This window comes from Haliotis rufescens, unplaced genomic scaffold (assembly GCF_023055435.1).
Source record: "Haliotis rufescens isolate VD_foot unplaced genomic scaffold, xgHalRufe1.0.p SCAF_16, whole genome shotgun sequence".
NCBI classification, from domain to species: domain Eukaryota; kingdom Metazoa; phylum Mollusca; class Gastropoda; order Lepetellida; family Haliotidae; genus Haliotis; species Haliotis rufescens.
Window position 1 is genome coordinate 18,923,569 of NW_025963846.1, and position 20,531 is coordinate 18,944,099.

The window sequence follows — 20,531 nt, forward strand, 5'->3', positions numbered from 1 at the left end:
AATCTGAGATTCGAACCCAGGACCTGAGGACCCCTGCAGTCAAGATGTAGATCAAGCTGTATCTCTGACAAAACACAAACAGTATTACCTGTTACTACGTGCTAATACTACATTACCCTCTCACTGTGAACGGTCAACTACAAATAGTTTAAAATATTTCCCATGAAAAGTAAACACCCCCAAACCATTTGATCAACTGTAGATGTTTACAATCAATCCATAGATGTCAACTTCTGCTACGAGTGACTCGGTAGGTCGGTGGGAGGTTTGACAAAATGTTTAACTGTACCCTGCTCAGCATTAGGGGCATAAATGGACTGGTCAGTATACTGTGTTTTGAGTCGGGTATCCATGTTAAACTGTGGCATTGTATCTCACTGGGCTTGCACGTGAAGATTCCGGGGTAGAATAGGTCTTCAGCAACCCATGCTTGCCGTAAAAGGCAACTATGCTTGTCGTAAAAGGCGACTAACAGGATCGGGTGGTCAGGCTCGCTGACTTGGTTGATGCATGTCATCGTATCCCAATTGCGTGGTTCGATGCTCATGATATTAATCACGGGATTGTCTGGTCCAGACTCGATTATTTACAGACCGCCGTCATATAGCAGGAATATTGCTGAGTGCGGCGTAAAACAACAAACCAACCAACATCAGTAACACACACGTGCATGAACTTCCCTATATAAGTGCAATACTCTTCAAGGTGACACTAAACCCCATATCACCTCACCTCACATCACCTTTACATCTACCTGCAAAGACCTCTGTTCCTCCAGAGCACCTGTCACCTGAGCTCCGACCATGACACTTCATGATAACGGCAACAACTCACTGGGAGAACAAATCATTGTTTTATTCATTAGTATCAATATTTACATGAAAGGTATTTTACAGAATATTTGCTAACAATCTCAACACTCCTTGTTGACAGGTATCACGGTTAACAACGGAGGCAAGCAGAGCCTTCAGCAGAGCTCCAGCAGAACACTCCTACATAGAAAGTATAGATTGCACCACAGTATGGAAAACACAGATGAGGCATGGTGAGGCGGATGAACTGACCACTGAATTATCATAATCATAGTCATAATCAATAATTATTGGTAGTAGCCATCTCAAATCTGCAGAAATTCACAAAAGCAATAATTACTATATTCATTATAACTGTTTATAAAATAAATTTCTTACTAATTACTTTGTATGTTTGAATATAATTATTTCAATTCATTTGTTATAAATAAATTCACAATTCACTTTTCCATCAGAAATATTCTGAAAACTTCACACTTGCTCTATGATAACTTCTATATTAATGTCAGTAGGTATCAGCTATTCAGACATCATATTTCTATCCACTTTCATAGAGACATTTTGCACGGTTTCCACACCTTTGAGATAGTTGTTCATATCATAAATTGCCCAGGAGTGTACAAGGTAAAAACTATGTACATACGTACAAACAATGCACTTCATATCCATATATACATTGTTAATAGTTAGCAATAAGCAAAGATGTATAAACAGGTTGAACCCATCGACCAGCACTCACCTGAAATATACTGAACAAAACTTTGGGATCATGAATATTTTTAGGGTATTTTTTTTATAAAATTGAGTCTTCAGTCGTAATTACAAAAAAAGATCCCCCCAAATATTCATTATCCTTAACTCTTTTTGTTCAGTATAGTATGAAAGTCAAGGAATGAAAGAAAAATACCCATCCGGAAGTCGAAGCTAAGCTAAGCACATGATCAAACAAGTCGGAAACAGATAAGACAGCACTATTAGAAAATAACATGTTCCATCAAAATACGATTTGCAAAATATATTTGACAGTCAAAGTACAGCTGCGGTTGGTGCTGTTATCAGCAGGGTGGACGGTTGTCTGACAACGTGGTTGATGATTTCCAGAAATAAACATGACGTGTACATCTACCGATCTAGTTGCATAAAACCATCAAAATATAATCAGCCATAACACTCTTACCACCGTTTCAACCATTGAATTTTTACTCATAACTATTTAAGTTATTCTCCTGAATAATAGATAACATTTTGGTCATAGTTTCCGTAAAAGTTATCGGTACACACAGGGTTCTTGACAACTTTGAGGAGTTCCAAATTCTATTGTCAAAATTTGGACTAAGTCTTTAATTGTATAATTTTTAACACTGCAAACATGACCCTATAATCACCACAATGTTTTCTTGAATTGGACTTCTAGGGGTGATAAAGCTTGAAAAGTATTTGTTCGTCTTCGCAAATATGGATGCAATGACAGACAGAGACAGTTTCTTCTGTAGTATATATAGAATCTAAATGTAGAGCCACAAGGCAATGAAATAATGTTGCCATGCTGGTGAAGTGATTAGAGTTACCCGCCCTTACACTGTACTGAGGCAGGACAGATAAGGATGTAATTCTCCAGTGGTACATGATAAAAATGGAAATGACAATCATTTTAATTAAAATATGTTAAAGTTTATGGCAAAAATTGTCATCATCTTCAAACTAATATTCCCAATTCCTATTGCTACACGAAGACCTACCACCATCTTACCTTACACAAAGGGCAAGGATGTTTTGTGTAAATGCAGAAGACAGCAATATTGCAGCTACAGTATATCACAGCAGTCTGTAATGATGAAGTCAGACCAGACAAACCAGTGACTGACTGAATGAGCAGCATTGTCTTGGGGGACGATGACAGGAATCGGCCAAGTGACCGAGTCAGACCACCATGATATTCTGTCAAAGACATCTTCTCCATGACTGCAGTGTGTCTTACTGTTAATCATGTTTTTTTTCATTAAAGCAGAAACGGAAATTTGAACTATTTAGATAGAAGTATATATTGCAACATAATCATGTCAATGCCCTTACACAACACCTGTAGGTACCTACCCAGTATGCGTTTCATATATTAAATATTCCTCTCCAATGCTTCATTCATAAAATAAAATATACTCATAAACAACCTTGATAAAGCAGCAGGTTTGTGTAATGAGATCTGTAACACTGTCTTTGTTCATATATTGTGACCTATCTCAACTTGAAAGCTCTCTTGATCATAGTGTCAGAAAAGTTTATTTTATTTTTGTATTATTTGCCTTGAATTGTACGCATTCAGAACAACATCACCCATAACAATACCATTCCAGGACTACTGATATAAACATTGATTTAAACTCTCAGTATACAGTTCCTTTTCCAGTGACAAGTATAAAATATAAATCAATCAGATAAAGAATGTCAAAATTAGAAATTACTAGAAAAGGGTGTTATAACCCTACAAACACAGCCAAGCCAAGCCAAGCCAACCACATTTTTGTGATACATATGTACAGGACAATGCAGTGAACTCCAGACATATTGATGGAAATATAAATGGGAATGGCTAATAAGATAAACATGTGATTGACAATTGTCCTTGAAGAAAGTCACATCAATTTTCACATAATATTCTAACATTTCATGCAGTGACTTAATTTACTGATGTGAAGCAGTTCTACTATAAAAGTCAACATTTTCTTTTTTACCATCAGTATGCTATGAGTTAAGCACCACCAAAATCAATTTTCTTTTGTATGAATAGTATTTGTATTGCAACTCCTGGTGATCAGAAGTATGTTTGTTATTGTGATCACTCCACAATGTCTGGACGTAACTATCGCACAGAATGTTCACTGATATTTTTAAACTGATGAAATGGTTTGAACTCCTTATGATGTGTGATTGGTTAAAACAGAACTGAACATAAAAGAAATGGAATACCGAGTCTGAGCAAGCAATCAATAACAATCTGAATTCAACACAAGAGATCCTGAGAACTTCTACATGGCCAAGAATGAAAAGTCTTTTGTTTCTGGCTGAGGTAAGCAAAATCTAAGACATATTTTGACGTGCCATGAAAACATGTTTTGAGTTATGTGCCCTGGTTGTGTACAAATGATCAGTAGAGTTACCTGCCCTTGTTATGTAACATGCAGAGTTACCTGCCCTTGTTATGTAACATGCAGAGTTACCCACCCTTGCTGTGTACAAATGACAAAAGGGGCATTAATGACCCAGACAGAAACAAAAGACTTTTTCTCAGTAGAAACAGTATACCAGGAATGTTGGCAGGGCTAACAAAAACAAATACAACTTCTGGCACTTAAAGATGTCCGCTGGTATTTTTTCAAAGTATTTTCGTAGGTAGGTATTTTGTTAAGTTGAAAAAAGAAGGCAGTTAGCATGGATAGTGATCATTACCTTGCTTCAGACACATCAATGTCACAAATTACTATAAAAATCACTCACTGTGTGAACACATTTGAATAATAATAGAATTGAAAAAAAGGTATTTAACATTTTTAATATTCTAACCACATAACGAATGGTTCACATACAAAAAAACAATTAATAATGCTTGAGCAAATAGAAGAAAATGTGTTCATTTACATATTTCCATTAATCTTGTGTGAAGTGACATTCTATCAGTAAGTGAGGTGAAATTGGGTTTAACGTCGCGTCCAAGATTATTGCGCTTATATAGCGACGTCTATCAGTGAGTGAATGGGTGAGTTTAACATTGCTTTTAACTGTATTACAGTTGTATCACGACGTGTCAGCTTAATGAGGGAGGAAAGCTCGAAGTGATGCAGACAATTCCATCAATGAGATACAGAGCTATCAGACATCAAGGTTACAATATAGAGAGGTCTTGGTTCCAAAGAACATGGAATCACTTCTCCCACCAATTTTGTCAGCTGTCGGCAAAAACTGATCTGTTTAAAATCGGAATTAATATTGTTTTAAACCACCATATCATTAACTATTTGACCTTGTTCTATGATTTTCGGCAGCACCGATTGATATTGGCGATAGATTAAAAATTGTTGTTAAGTGACACGACAATTTGAGCTGTGTAGTCAACACAAAATCAAACCAGCAGACATCCTTAAAAAAATAAATGTTTGTCATGTGACAGTATACAGGGGGACTCTGGTGTAACGTGCTTCGATTAATCAGGGGTCATAACAAAAAGGTGTGCCTGATAACATTCATCACCACTTGTCATTTTTCATAACCAGCAGGAACTGACAACCAGGTTTGACAAAAATATAATTGGGTATATTCTGTCATGGTTAAAGTCACTGTGATCTGAACTGAATTTTTTAAGAAATGACTTTACTTACAATTTTTTATAGTTCTTAATGTGGAATAAAAAGTGGCACAATTCTGTAAATGTAGTCTTATACATAAAACACCTTTGCAGTTTTGAAATGTGAATGAGTTATGTAACCGGTTCCAGATATATATTACGTGACAGTGAACCATGTACATTCAGAATAAAGTTTCCCTGTACCGTATTGCCGATAATTATGAACTCAAAAGAAATACAGAGAACATAATGAAAGAAAATTCAGCAGTTGTACATTCCTTGAAGTGCTCCCAAGCAAGGGAGATGACTCTTCCTGTTTCAACAAAATGTGAACGGGACCATTTTTAAACAAATACATTCAAAGTTGAAAAACTCTCATTCAAGATAAATTCTCAGTGAAGATCAATAATGCTCTAATGGCAACAGAATACTTCGAATTCAATGAATCATCTATACAATAAGATTTTTAAATTATAACTAAAACCATATATATATATTGAATTATTCTACAAACCTACTTTTCACTTTTTTGTCTTCCTGATCGTGTTACCATCTGTCATTCACAAACCAACTCATCAGAAATAAACTCTGATAACAAAAATATAGATTCTTTTATCATAAAAACATATTTCAACATGAACACAACGCTCCTCATGAAAACAATAACAAAACTTAACCGTTCCTAATGTAAAGTGTTGGCTTCAAACATGAATACTGAAACTGAAAGCAACATTTTCCATACAAATTCATTCTTTTCACTTTCTAAAGGTGTCAACTTATTCAATTAATCAATTTATATTCTGAAATAACATCAGGCTAAAACAATTTTTTTGTTTTCTGGACAACCCAAGCCATAAATTTGAAAAATGAAAAAAAGAAGAGAAAAAGCTTGTCTAATTTAGGATTAATCTCGTTGTTTGATTTTCTGATATCATTTTGTGTTCATTTTTTCTTTGGAAAAAGTTTTAAATTTTCCCTCTTGCCTCACAAAAATCTTTAAAAATCAGAAAGAAAATTGGCCATATATTCATGGGAGCCATGCTCTACCGCGCTATAATCCAAGGGCTCAATAACGAGGGAACACTGTACGTAAAAACTTGTAATGTGTGTGAAAAGTCGTACGAAAATACGCTATTTGAAGGGGGCGTGGCTTAAATGCAAATGACCGATTGGGATTTTAAATTTTCCGGACCCCTGATAACATATCCTCCTTGAAGGAGTTTACAGAAATAACCATGGTAACCGTCACTTTTTCCTATTCACATAACAGCCCTAAAGAAAACATAAATACTAAAGATCTGTCCTGAGCATGGTGCAAAGCGATGACGAAATGATGATGCTGGTGACATGAGGTGTTAGTCTAACCATCTGCCGTATCAATCTTCTCCCGCTGGTGTGGGTTTTGTCATTCTCCGTGGACCACGGCCCCCAGGGCCCCTCGGCTTGGCAAACGCTTGGCGCACTGCATTCTTCTTGGGGTGGATCTCCTCTTGCAAGAATTCTGCAGTTAATTCTTTTGGGTCATCAATCTCGATCTGTGAATGACAAATTATCACAGATCATTCAAGTTAAAACATGTAACAGCAGTAGCAACTAACCTGAAAAAAGTGATGACTAAAAAGCAACGAATGTTACTTGCCCTCAGAACACTTATTTGTAAAACCAACTGCAATTAGTGGGCTTGATCAATTTCTATCCCCCAAAATCCTTACTCCTAATAGCTTATCTAAACAGTAATCAAAATACAATGGACAACATCTTAAGTAACGAAATAATCATTGTCAATGTAACATACCATGCTGGCTTGTGTTTTTGAGATCTGTATACGAAGTAAGAGAATTAGGACACATTTCTGTTTTACTTGCTTTATGGGTTTTTCACAGGAAAATACCTGTCGGAAGGTGGAAAAAAAGAAGCAATCTAACTATCTTTTAGTTTTCTGCTCTACTACAGGTCAGCTGGTATAAAAAAATAACAAGAGTCATCAGAGAATGACAAATCCCCCCCAGCCCCCACAAATTGGAAAGAACAAATCATCTGACTGTTAACTTTAAGTCCAACTTGATGAGAGAATTTTCTATCTAACCTGTTTGTCCGTATACAAGACTAGTTATTGAGCTATCAAAACAATACAATGCACGGACAGGTGGCAAATGAATTGACAGACAGATGAGGCATTGACTATATCCCCCTGCACAATACACCGGGGGGATAAGAATAGTTAAAGGTAGTAGGAGAGCCTGCAACTCAGCTTTTGCTTTAAGCAACGCAAACGTGATGAAACAAGCAGGAATTCTGTTGTGCATGTATGCAGCCTATCAATTTTCGGAGAAAGAACAAACTTTATTTTGACTCCCACGTTTAATCTATGTCAAGTTCATTGGGTCCTTGTTTATAATTTTTTTTGTGTTTGTGCAATAAGCTATCAGCGCAGCGAATTAAAAAAGAGAGCAAATTCTAACAAAAAAATATTCCATTTTAACCAAGTGGATCCGTGAAGCAAGTGAAAACACAGTGTGGCCTTATTATGATGGTATCTGAGTAGTTACATACAGATCCTGCACTACGGAACAGTAAATCAGTCAGTGACTTCAGACACTAGTCCACACGTGGTAACATGATAAACATCTCTTGTACTGTTACGCTGATCAACACACATGATTTGCAAGCAATGATGGTGGCAGTGAAAAAATAATTCATGATTTTCATCTATAGTGAAACCACACTCTGACTTAGACATTAAAGCACTGCCACAGACTTATCACGTGACAGGACTTTCTCTTGTTTGTAAACAGACCCAATTATTCTGAAATCAGAATGCAATCCTTTCGATGTGCTTTACATATTGTTTTGCATACTACAACTTAGACAGTGAGGTGCACGACAGTACATATCTTACATCAAAGTGTCCATATTTCTAGCTCTGTCAGGCTTTGATAACATCATGTGGTGCCGTAAATCCAATGTAAACAAATTATAACTACACAAATGGAAATAGTTTTTCACGTTTTAGGATAGAGAGTTAACCATTCTATGACATATGATATCTAGATGTGTAGACTCATCAGATGAAAGGATATGCAATATCTTGAATGGACTGTGTAAGATGAGACAAATTGTCACATGGCGCTGGCCTGTGGCAGAGGTACTAGGCTGGGCTTATGAAGTTCTGGGTAGGAGAGGGGTGAAGCCTACCTTTTTCACAATGGCGATGCCGATGGACTTCTCCAGAGTGTCTGTGAGGGGGGACTTGCAGCTGGAGTAGAGCATCCTCTCCTTGATGGAACACTTGTACCCCGGCATGGAGTAGATGAACACTGGAATACAGGTGTGAGAGAGTGAGTGAGTGAGTGATGGTGAGTGAGTGAGTGAGTGAGTGAGTGATGGTGGCTGGATGAGTGAGTGATGGCGTATGAGTGAGTGAGTGATGGTGGGTGTATGAGTGAGTGAGTGAGTGATGGTGAATGAGTGAGTGAGTGAGTGATGGTGAATGAGTGAGTGATGGCGTATGAGTGAGTGAGTGAGTGAGTGATGGTGGGTGGGTGAGTGAGTGAGGGATGGCGTATGAGTGAGTGAGTGAGTGAGTGATGGTGGGTGTGTGAGTGAGTGAGTGATGTTGAGTGAGTGAGTGATGGTGAGTGAGTGACAGAGTGATGGTGAGTGAGTGAGTGAGTGAGTGATGGTGAGTGAGTGAGTGATTGTGGGTGTATGAGTAAGGGTGTATGAGTGAGTAAGGGTGTATGAGTGAGTGATGTTGAGTGAGAGAGTGATGGTGAGTGACTGATAGTGAGTGAGTGAGTGAGTGAGTGAGTGAGTGATGGTGAGTGAGTGACAGAGTGGTGGTGAGTGAGTGATATTGGGTGTATGAGTGAGTGAGGGTGTGTGAGTGAGTGAGTGAGTGAGAGTGTGTGCTTCATGCAAGATACACAGTGACGACCATGCACGGTTGTATTTGTTCGAACTAATGCCGGTTTTATCATGGCGCAGTTGAACATGGGTATCCCACTCAGACACAGTATACTGACTGTGAACTGACCAGTCCTTGCACTATCCCCATAATGACGAGTGCCAGCAGGGAACAACAAGTACATCTCCTAATTATTTTGGGAAATGACACTGTCGGAGATCGACTGACCTCCCTCTCTCCACACAGAAGCATGAACTTCTGGAGGCCTGACGCGGAATCCCCAAAGGGAGACAAGCATGAGGTTAATGCCCCTGCAAGTTTTCCATCCGACAAAACAAACTTACCTGATTTCTCAATGTTTTATATAGTATCCCAACTAAGCAAAAACTCCAAGATTCCGGGTTAGAACTGGTCCCTAGCAACCTATGCCTGTCGTATGAGGTGACTTAGTGGATTGGGTGGTCAGACTGCAGGACATCCTGTGATGTCTGCATGTATGAGTGTTTCATTGTTATATGTTCAGGATTTTCTTCTCACATCTAGCAAAAGGATGTTTGTTCAATGTGTTTGATGCAATCTTTTTTTTTTACATGTGGCGATACTGATATAATGCACATATTTCTTGTTCTGGTAGATAGTTTCCCTTTGGCGAGATGTGAAATCGTACAGTGACAGTTCACTGGCGATAATATTACATCTTCTACAAAGTGGTATTATCACTGTGATTAACACAAAACAGTTACATGATGGGGTTTACAAACCTGTGTTCTCCATATAGTCTCCTTCGTGCGAGTGTTTGAAGTTGACAAGATGGTAGCGGGCATGGTCAGTGGGGACTTTGGATGTGAGCCTGGACAGGTTCAAGTCTTCTTCTACACACTCAACATCCACCACTTCTGCCTTGAGATCTAAACTCTGTCAACACAGGAAGAAATGCATCAGTGACAAGCCAAAACATCACAGGCATCTTCAGATATCACAGACATGTTCAGACATCAGAGATGAGTTCAGATATCACAGACATGTTCAGACATCAGAGACATGTTCAGATATAACAGATGTGTTCAGATATCACAGACATGTTCAGACATATTCAGACACAAGAAATGCATCGAGACAGGAATATGTGTTCAGACATGTTCAGTTATCAGAGACATGTTCAGACATAAGAGAATTGTTCAGGCATCAGAGATAACGAAAACATGAGACATGGCAATAACCTACACCATGTTAAAAACAGACAACGTGCAAAACTGCAGAACTTTCTTCTTACATCACCAAATTTCTCTGAAATGAATTTTAAAGAGATGGAGACAATATGAACTTACAAGTTGAACATACGAGTACATGCCCTCCTTGTAGCCCTCGAGCTTGTCCCGGGCCCCCTGTGTGAGGGGGAACATCACCCCCTGGACCGTCTGGTGCTTCGTGTCCACGCCGATCTCTGCATGTACCTGCAACAGAGCATGATGGTCAGCTTCCTCTCAACTTGGAAATGCAGGAATCGTGTCTACCAACTCTGAACATTATTCAGATATATGATGGCATGCCAGCTTCATGTGAGGGAGGTTGAAAGGGTGCAGACGGTGGAAGTGTACCACTTGGTGAAACCTACCAGTCCAGGTTTGGTACTGACAAACCAAGGAGGCCAATTTGGGTTAGAACCCACGACCAGCATAGCCTGGCGAAGCTAAGGGATACAACTCTGCGCAGCAAATGCCGCACCTTAGAGCAATGGGCTACCAACTCCCCTTCCATATTTGACATAATAAAGTACAAAGAAAAACACAAAACTGCATGTATAAATCAACAGTAACCATGCTCATAAAAACCCAAAGATACACATTCTTTCATAGCTTTTTCATTACCACTGAAAATATATAAAATAGTGTGCTTGTGTGTAATTTGCAACACAACTACTTCAATACTTATAACATTATATAATCTGATCATTTTACATCAACACGATAAAACAAAAAATAAATTATTTTACAGGTCATAAAACTAATTAATTTAAGATTAGGAAAACCATGATAAATGGGGCAAACCAAACCAACAGAGCAGACATTGAAATGAAAACTCTAATGAAAGTCTGGATGAACTACTTGGCACCACATCAGCAGAAACTACAGCAGCACCAGGGATGACACAACAACCGTGACATGTATCACAAACATGCTGCCAGCTGGGCTCACATGCTTATCACAACATCCACGCTTTCAACACCAACAACTACTGACAACACCAGCAACAATGGCCTTCTCATCTCAGGGGCCTATGGGGTGCCTAGTGATGGAAGCGTGCGGAGGGCATACACTTTAACTTTGTCTGAGTGAGTGAGTTTAAACATGGGCCCAAAATTGAATTCTGGGTAAACAGTGGTTATCTAGATCTACTCTCTACACAGATGCTGATATTCAGCCCCAAGTCAACAGTAAATGATAGCAAAAATTCCCAGTTTGGATAAAAAAAAAATTCCCAAGGCTTCAGAATTTAATACAAAGAAAGAAGAAAATTCAATAAAAATTTTTTTAAACAAAATCACAATTTGTTTCCAAATTTTCCTGCCAATGGTGCTTAGTTTGGAATCCTAGAGTGGGTGAGTTAAAATTTAACGTTGCATCAGCATTATTTCAGCCATATAGCGACGGAATCCTAGGTCCCTATTATATCACCACCAGCATGTCAGGTTTATGTGTAGGAACACCCCAGTGACACACCTACATGTTTACCACTTTGGAGAAACCCACCAGCATGGTTAATGTGCTGACCGACCAAGGTTCACACTCGGGCCAGATCTGGCATTCAAACCCATGATCAGCAGATCTCCATACAGCTAAGGGAAGCAACTCTGTACAGTAAATAGTGGCACCTGGGCCTTCATATGTAGACTTGGCAGATATCAAGATAACCAAGCACTGATGACCAAAATTTTTCAAAGACATAATAAATACTACTAAGATGAGAAAGTCCTTTTATCTTCCTAATGTTAACTAAATTCAGTAATGAAAATCATGTTTTTCTTCTTTTTTTCTCTGACCATACCATTCTGACTGATAATTCTTTTCAGAAATCATATTTAGAAAATGATTATAGCATTCAGTATTTCTCAAACACTGGTAGAGATGTCTCTACTTATAACCCACATAATATCTTGCACTTTAATTAAATATCTTAAACTGATTAAGATATGATTAAAGGATTGAACGTAACATATTCATAAAGAGATCCTAAAAGCACAGACCCGTGAAGATTTGGGGTAGAATAGGTCTTCAGGAACCCATGCTTGCCGTAAAAGATGACTATGCTTGTTGTAAGAGGCGACTAACGGGATCGGGTGGCCAGGCTTGCTGACTTGGTTGATACATGTCATCGATCCAAATTGCGTGGATCGATGCTCATGATATCAATCACTGGATTGTCTGGTCCAGACTCGATTATTTACAGACTGCCGTCATATAGCTGTAATATTGCTGAGTGCGGCGTTAAACAACCAACCAACCAACCTACCTAAAAGCACATATTATCATGCACATATTTTCGCACACACAATCTACAAGCAACCTCATTTCTTTCACTGCCATTTTACTTTCACATTCAATTAGAACACAAATTGAATTGAACCGAATATGAACTGTACTGATGATATTTAATTGAATAGGGAGAAGGCAGCAATAAGTGTTCCATCCATTGTCTTATTGGACAATAAAATATATTTAAAGTAAAATTTATTAAATTGATGAATAAAGCGTATGACAAAAAGTACAGTTCTGTTCAAACTTGGCAAAAGAAACTGCAATTGATATTAATGTGAGTGAGTGGGTACGATTTTATGCCACTTTTAGCAGTATTCCAACAATATCGTGTCAGAGGACACCAGCAACGGGCTTCGTACATTGATATTTATGTGAAACATGATCATGACAATATCAGACCTAGTTTATTTCAGAGTAGCTTAACATCATAAGTTTGTGACCCGAGTGTTGTTAGTTACTAACTGGGCATCCATACACAAATCAGTCCACATCTAAATACAGGATTACCTCGGCCATCTCGCGCCTAGCCTGATCCTGGCAACAGTATAGACATACATAATACAGGGGGACATAGGGCGTACATGCTGGGGAATGTCTTAACTGGAAAACTGGGGAAAATAAAGATTTTATAACTCACATAAAAACTAACATAAAACTGAACATAAGAAGTAACATTTAAATGATTATTGAGTAAAGTAAAACATGCAAATAAAAATAATTATTTATACCCTTAAGTTATTGTATTCAAAAGAAGAGTTATTTAAAGAGTACACTGTATATGAGGAAAGCACATAAACGTTTAATATCTTGACATCAGATCATAAGTGACGCATTCTTCTAAGATGAAAATTTTGGTCTGTCTTCACGATCTTAGTTCTCAAACAGCTGTACAAAACTAAATATTCTACTCCACTTTCATTAAAGATATTTCAATCTTTCCATGATTGACAAAACAAGGTCTTACAACATGTCACATGTATATTTAAATAGACGGACATGGCTGATCATCACAGCAAAAGTTGAATAGCATATGTTCGGATGAAGACACCTAGTTTTCTATCAGGTCATTACTCTAGATCTCTTTGTTTTTCTTACAGAGGTTAATGTAACTATACAGGATGCTCTACAGGACAATGTTGATGCAATCTTGCCATCTTGTCAACAGCCCACAGTCACCATGGTCACATAGACACACCTTGGGCATCAAATTACTTGTTTTGTTTAGTTTGTTTGTTTGTTTGTTTAACGCAGCACTCAGCAATATTCGAGCTATATGACGGCGGTCTGTAAATAATCGAGTCTGGACCAGACAATCCAGTGATTGACTTCATGAGCATCGATTCTCGCAATTGGGATACGATGACATGCATCAACCAAGTCAGCAAGCCTGACCACCCGATCCCGTTGCGACAAGCATTGTCGCCTTATACGGCAAGCATGGATTGTTTTGTTTAGTATTTAACATGGACCTGATATGCATAAGACTGCAAGTGAACAAAAGCCCATTCCTCCAATTAATGATGATTACATATTGAAACTGTTTATCAATGGCTTATCAATATGTCAAAGATGTAAGGCAGAAATCACACATAACATGTTATGTTCAAACAAGATCAAATGTAAAAATTCAGCGTAAGCTAATCTAAAATTCTTAATCAAATGAAAATATATTAAAGCAGGAAATTCTACCAGCTCGTATAGGTGCCTATCTCAGATGCTCAAGCTTGTGTGTAGTCCATTCTTGTTCTAAATTTGCACTACCATCAACAGCTGCTTGCATGCAATTGGCTCTCAAGATTGATATGAACTAGAAATGTTGAACACCGCCGATGAGAGAGTTGTGGAGATTCTGTCACAGTCTGATGGCAGGATTTGTCTCACCTCATTCTTCTTGATCATGTCCAGCTCCTCCTCGGCGTACGTGAGCGGCGCTGGTGCCTGCTGGGACTGCCGGTGTTTCCTGTAGCCCGCCAGTGTCACGTCCTCCTGCAAATAGACCCTTCACTTGAACACAGTTCACAGGTTTACCTGATGCCATTTTGAATCTCAAACCATAAAGCAGATTATTCAACATGTTGAAAGATATTGTCCTATTTGTCTATGTTAAGAATACTGTTTATAATGGTAAGATGTATTATAAGATGTATGATAATAACTTAAGAAGGACAGAAATGCCACTGTTTTACCTTTGCAGTTCCAAAAACTTCATCCTTGATGTAATTGCCGCCAAACTCCTTCCTCAAAGTGGCCCTGGTTCCAGCGTACAACATCTTCTGTCGGACCTAAAACAGAACATCAGTATCATAGGGGAATAACAGTACAACTTGTCATGATATCATGCATACCTTGACAGTTAGGTGATGATCTTGGTATGGATATGAAACATACCTTGAGAGTAAGGTCGGGATATATGAAACATACCTTGACAGTAAGGCCATGATATGAAACATACCTTGACAGTAAGGCCATGATATGAAACATATCTTGACAGTAAGGCCATGATATGAAACATATCTTGACAGTAAGGCCATGATTTGAAACATATCTTGACAGTAAGGCCATGATTTGAAACAAACCTTGACAGTAAGGTCATGGTATGGGGCATATCTTGATAGTAAGATGATGGTCATGCAATGATACATTAAATTCTATGGTCACAAGTCTGTTTGGTTGTTAGTTTGTTGTTTAATGCCGCACTCAGCAATATTACAGCTATATGATTGCTGTCTGTAAATAATCGAGTCTGGACCAGACAATCCAGAGATTGATATCATGAGCATCGATCCACGCAATTGGGATCGATGACATGCATCAACGAACTGCGATCCCGTTAGTCGCCTCTTACGACAAACATAGTAGCCTTTTACAGCAAGTATGAGTTGCTGAAAACCTATTCTACCCCGGATCTTCACAGGTGCTATCGTCACAAGAACATGCCAATTCAAAAAGCTTGTTCGACAACACAACCCGCTGAAGGTCCAAATCTAAGCCAACAATACAAATTTGGCTAAGAACTCTTGTAACGTGAACATATATCATCATCAAACAGAACTGCCAAATTATACATAATGCATATATGTGTTGTTTTGAATCTTGTATTGTGACAGAAAGTACTGAGATGCATCTGTCTTCAGGTAAACAGTTCAAGCCCTACTGATGAGTACAATACAATATAGACAAGGATAGGGAAACAATACACTCTAAATGAAGGTTGATGGCTACAGTCCCACTTTAAACAATGGGGTTTACCTGTGCCCATTTCATCCCATTACTCAAGCCCATTAACATTTAGTGTAAGTTCCACCTTGTATTCTTGTAGTCAAGCAGTAAAGGCAGGGCTGCTCACAAAACTCCAAACATCTCAGTTTTCACAATAAGTTAAGTGGTATAAGGGTAATGTTACTTTTCAGAGCATTATCATTTGCAGAAGCCTGAGGTCTGTCATTAACTGCCTAAAGGAGGAGGCATTTGAACAATCCGAGGACTTCTACAAATGATAATGCCCTTAAAAATAATGTTAACATTATTATAGCTAAAATGGGTATAATTTGTAGCTAATCCCAAAATGAACAAATCAAACAGCAGCATAAATTTAGTGGCTGTATTCAAACCCGAACAACAGATGTCACTGATTTACAAATAGAAACGTCACAGAACAATATAGGATGACGTCACAGACAAGAAACGTGACGCAAATCACATAACAATAGATTGGGGAGCCGGGAAATGTGGGCTGCTATCAAGTGACAGCTGCCCGCAGATTTCTGATAACATGCAGGCATTTTTATGATAATTCTATACATTTGAACTGTAATTAAGATTAATGTTAAAGTAATCAAATGCATCTCACTGGTGAAAAATCAGGGGACCAACTGATGAAAATCCACTGAAATGCCATTCCTGTGCCTCCTTTTTCATCTGTGCGGAAGAAGATATAGCATGGCTGCTTTTCCTCCAACAGCGGCAATATCAGCTGGTCATAATGTACTCCGGTCAAGGAAGTGGACATTCAAGAGTGAGTAAGTGACTGTAATATTGCTCAATGGCGAGGTGAGGCGATCGTGGTGAGGTGAGGTGAGGTGAAATGGAGTTTAACGTCGCGTCCAAGATTATTGCACTTATATAGCGACGTGCATGTACGTGTGTGTGTTTGTGTGGCTGCTTGTACTAGTCCGGGCTGATGCCGATTTATAGTGCTAGCCCACTGAGAAACCATGCCGCAGTTTAACATGAATACCCCACTAAGACACAGTATACTGACTCCGAGCCGACCAGTCCTTGTTTTAGTCCCTTAATGCCGAGCGCCAGACAGGGTAACAACAAGTACCATCTTTTAACATCTTTTGGTATGACGCGGTCGGGGATCGAACCCCGGACCTTCCGCTCTCCGGGCGGACGCTCTACCACTAGACCACGGAGGCGGTCCTGATCGTGGTGATATGGGGTTTAACATTTAAGATTATTGCACTTATCATACCTTTGCACGGCTTGCTAAGTATTCCTTACGGGTACCCACCTCATGTGAGTTTCGAAATTAATGAGCTACATGCTTTCAATGCATGTAAATTCTGATTTGACATGCCGTTTCACACAAAATATTTGCTAACACCAAAGAGTTTGTGTTTTATTTAGTCATGGTAGAATGGTGATAAACATACTGTGTTTTCAGTAGCTCTACAAAGTATGTTTATGTCTAAATAACCCACATGCCAATTTTCAGATGGTTTTGGTTACTATGTTATTTAGGCGTAGGAGCCTGTAAATGTTTCTACAAAGGATATCATCCTCCCAAGTGTTGACAGGTTTTTCATTGTGAGAAAGTACAAGTTGTTCTGAAAGAAAAAAAGAATATGAGAGAGAATGTAGAGAGAATAATGTTTATTATAGTGTCACATGTTATAAACACTTCATACTAAAACACGTACACAAACAATAAAATATAACATCTGACCAGGTATGGCCTACGAGACACTAAATATAAAATCATATGTATAACTTCATGATCAGAATAAGATAAATTAAGACATATACCTACACAATGTTAATGTTAAGTTAGAAAATTCACTGAACACACATACAGACAGGCACATACACAGACACATGCAGACACACACACGCCAAATTACTTACAGAGACATGCACACACGCACGCAATCATACACAATCACGTAGACACATACACAGGCACACTTATGAACATGCATACTGTCACAATACACCCCCCCCCCCCCACACACACACACACACACACACTCGCAAACGAACACACAATTGCATTCATCCAACAAACACATTACATTACCCCTAATATGTCGTGAATGTTATTTTTTAACATTCTTGAAATCTAACAGATCTGAACAAATTTTTTAATTAACATGATTAAGGGCTGCCAATAATAGTTCAGTGTCTGACATCCATCTTTTAGCAAACAAAAAGGTTTATATCAATTTTGTAAGTAGTTGTCAGACATTCAATTTGGTTTGAATAATTACATAGCAATTCTCGGATGAATAATAATAATAATAAAGTAATTACTGATTGACACACCCGTCTCTCTGTGAAAGTCAAGTTGACGGAATCTATTGGCAATTGAGCTATTTCTTTTTTTGGTCTTATGATATTGATTAATTTTTCACATTCTATTTACTGTCAACGATTAATGTCCTTGTACGATGACTGTATACAATGTGTATCTGTTTCCTTTACCTATTAACAGAACAATAGGGTCAGGGGTACAGCAAACTATATCATGTTTCTTATTTCTCAAGACCCACCTGTCGCTAAAATTGCCCTCACCCTAAATATTCACAAAAACATTTAACCACTCTTTTCAAAATAATTCATTTTAACTCAAAATTTGATTTTGCTCCAGATTCTGACTTTTGGCACATCCATGCCATTCATATTTTATCCCATTCACAGCTCATCTTCCCGAGGCAAGAGAGTTAACTGACTATTAAAGTCCAGTTTCCACCCTTGCCGAACTAGGCTGGTATTATAGAGTTACATTTTGGCTGGACAAACGAGTCTATGCAAAATCGCACAACGAAATCGAAATCCGGTTCGTAAACTGTCGTGCAGATTTCGGTCGATTGCAGGATTTGCAAAGCATGTGCACCGCCAACTCGTTGTCAGCAGATATTTTCCAAATCTTATCATGTTTTTAATTAAGGTGCTCACGTGATTTGATGCATTTCGCGATGTAAGACCCGTTTTATCACAATATAGATCTTGATTATCGATCAGATCGTCCTGACTGGGCGCCACCATTTAGTGTGAAGCAAATGCAAGTGATACGAGAGTAGAATCTGATTGGTCCAGAGGAGAGGCTTAGAAGGGACATAACTGGTAATAGCCACTGGTGGTGCTGCGATCGAGCCCAGTAATTCCAGCCTAGTTCGGCAAGGGTGGAAACTGGACTTTTAATGTCAGTTAACTCTCTTGCCTCGGGAAGATGTTCACAGCTGTGGTAGCCAGTCTCTTCCTACTCTGAGCCATAAGGAGAATATTCAAAAGAGGTGATGTGGTACATTAGAATTCAGTTTACTTTGTTTAGATTTGTACCTGCTAAAGGAATACAAAAATCTCCCCTACCTAGTCACTGTTTGGTATGGAGCTCTGGCCAGTTGGTAGATTTGAAAGTTTGAATATAGAACTCAAACTCACTTCGTCTGCTGTTCAAATTTTATTATGTAATGTTATTATCTAGCAACTACCCGAAATAACCCTTCTGACACAAGCATTTCAATTTCACACATTGCACTACCGGGTAATTACAAATAACCAGAAACCGGAAATGGATACTAGAGTATGGAGCATAGTCCTCCTCAAGAACACTGGTTAAAACAATATATATCTGTTACATCATCATGATCATGGCATGCAAGTTTACTAATAGATGAAAGCCTATAGTGACCAAGGTCATGGATATTTTGAACTTGTTGATGCCCACAAGCACAGGTATGGCACTGACATATCAAGAAAGATAATCAGGGTGATTTGGGATTCAAACCTATGAACATTAGATCCTGGCTCAGCAAAGGGACACAACTCAGCACAGCTTAATTTTATAAGAATATTTTGAGTTATGGTTACATGTGAGTTTTGCACCCTAAGTTTTAACACTGAAAAAGGAACAATGTTGATAGACAATATGAATGTACTTTGGCTAAAACTGCAACATTTTACAGTACAATTAGACTGCTAGATGCTAATTTTCTCTACATCTTTCATTTTGTGACATTAAGGGCCTAATCTGTAAACTGTTACAAGCTCACTTACCATTTTCAATAGAGATCTTTACCAAACGAATACTTCCATCCTTACAAATGGCAAAGAAGTCTGCCAAATTTTTGGAAGCTGTAAAATAAAGTAGATATAAAATAGTAAAATCTGGAATCAGTTGAAAGTTAATTCTATTTCTAAACCAACTTTTGAAAATGTCTGAATATATAAAATAAATGGAATGTCCTTGGGACTAAAACATCATCAAGCACATTACAAAATATTTCAGTCCATTCAAACGATTCAGATTATCAACTGAAGCCAAGAATAATCTTTAAAATAACACCTTAATATACACACGTAGGCTTTCTATTTACATGTTGATCTGTAGATGATCTCTGACATTAAAGGTTGTCAGGTGAAATAAACACTACGGTGTTAGTTTCATTATCAGGAAGGTTGAATAAGAAAACTACGTTCAATCATTTATTTACGATTCGAGACCTTATGCTACGAGGACTTACCTGATATTCCCGTTTGATGTGACATTTTTGCACAAGATTGATACCGGCCCAGTAGGAAGTGGAAGTGTCCGATTGAGGAAGCACACTCCCTCTTAATCACGTGACAGAAATGTCTAGGTGCCAGTAAAGAATATTTTCATTGGTGGTTGAACTTCCTTATTTGTCCAATCATCACACCGATACGAAAGGTGA

The 20,531-nt window shown here is 38.3% G+C and overlaps 1 protein-coding gene across 2 annotated transcripts; it reads right to left on the minus strand.

Moving 5' to 3' along the window:
* Nucleotides 1-834: 834 nt before the first annotated feature.
* Nucleotides 835-20,453, minus strand: LOC124121612 (twinfilin-1-like). 2 transcript variants are annotated; one of them, XR_006859060.2, is made up of 11 exons: nt 20,340-20,453; nt 19,873-19,950; nt 17,373-17,423; nt 16,442-16,575; nt 14,778-14,873; nt 14,473-14,577; nt 10,384-10,509; nt 9,817-9,970; nt 8,344-8,465; nt 3,998-6,683; nt 835-3,967 (listed from the first exon to the last, which is right to left on the minus strand). XR_006859060.2 is itself a non-coding variant. In XM_046484645.2 (10 exons), the coding sequence occupies exons 1-10, from the start codon at nt 20,362-20,364 to the stop codon at nt 6,525-6,527; spliced, it is 1,050 nt and encodes a 349-aa protein (XP_046340601.1). In that variant the 5' UTR covers nt 20,365-20,453; the 3' UTR covers nt 835-6,524. The 2 variants fall into 2 exon arrangements, 1 of the variants encoding a protein (XP_046340601.1); XM_046484645.2 differs by having other exon boundaries at nt 835-6,683.
* Nucleotides 20,454-20,531: the final 78 nt, after the last annotated feature.

What these genes read in the sequence shown, in the direction of transcription:
- LOC124121612 (XM_046484645.2), bottom strand. Translation starts at nt 20,364, where the DNA reads ATGTCACATCAAACGGGAATATCAG. An exon ending in TGTCAACACTTGGGAGGATG is followed by an intron (nt 16,576 to 17,372) that starts ATATCCTTTGTA and finishes TGACCGGAGTAC; the next exon opens with ATTATGACCAGCTGATATTG. An exon ending in AAGTTTTTGGAACTGCAAAG is followed by an intron (nt 14,578 to 14,777) that starts GTAAAACAGTGG and finishes GTCTATTTGCAG; the next exon opens with GAGGACGTGACACTGGCGGG.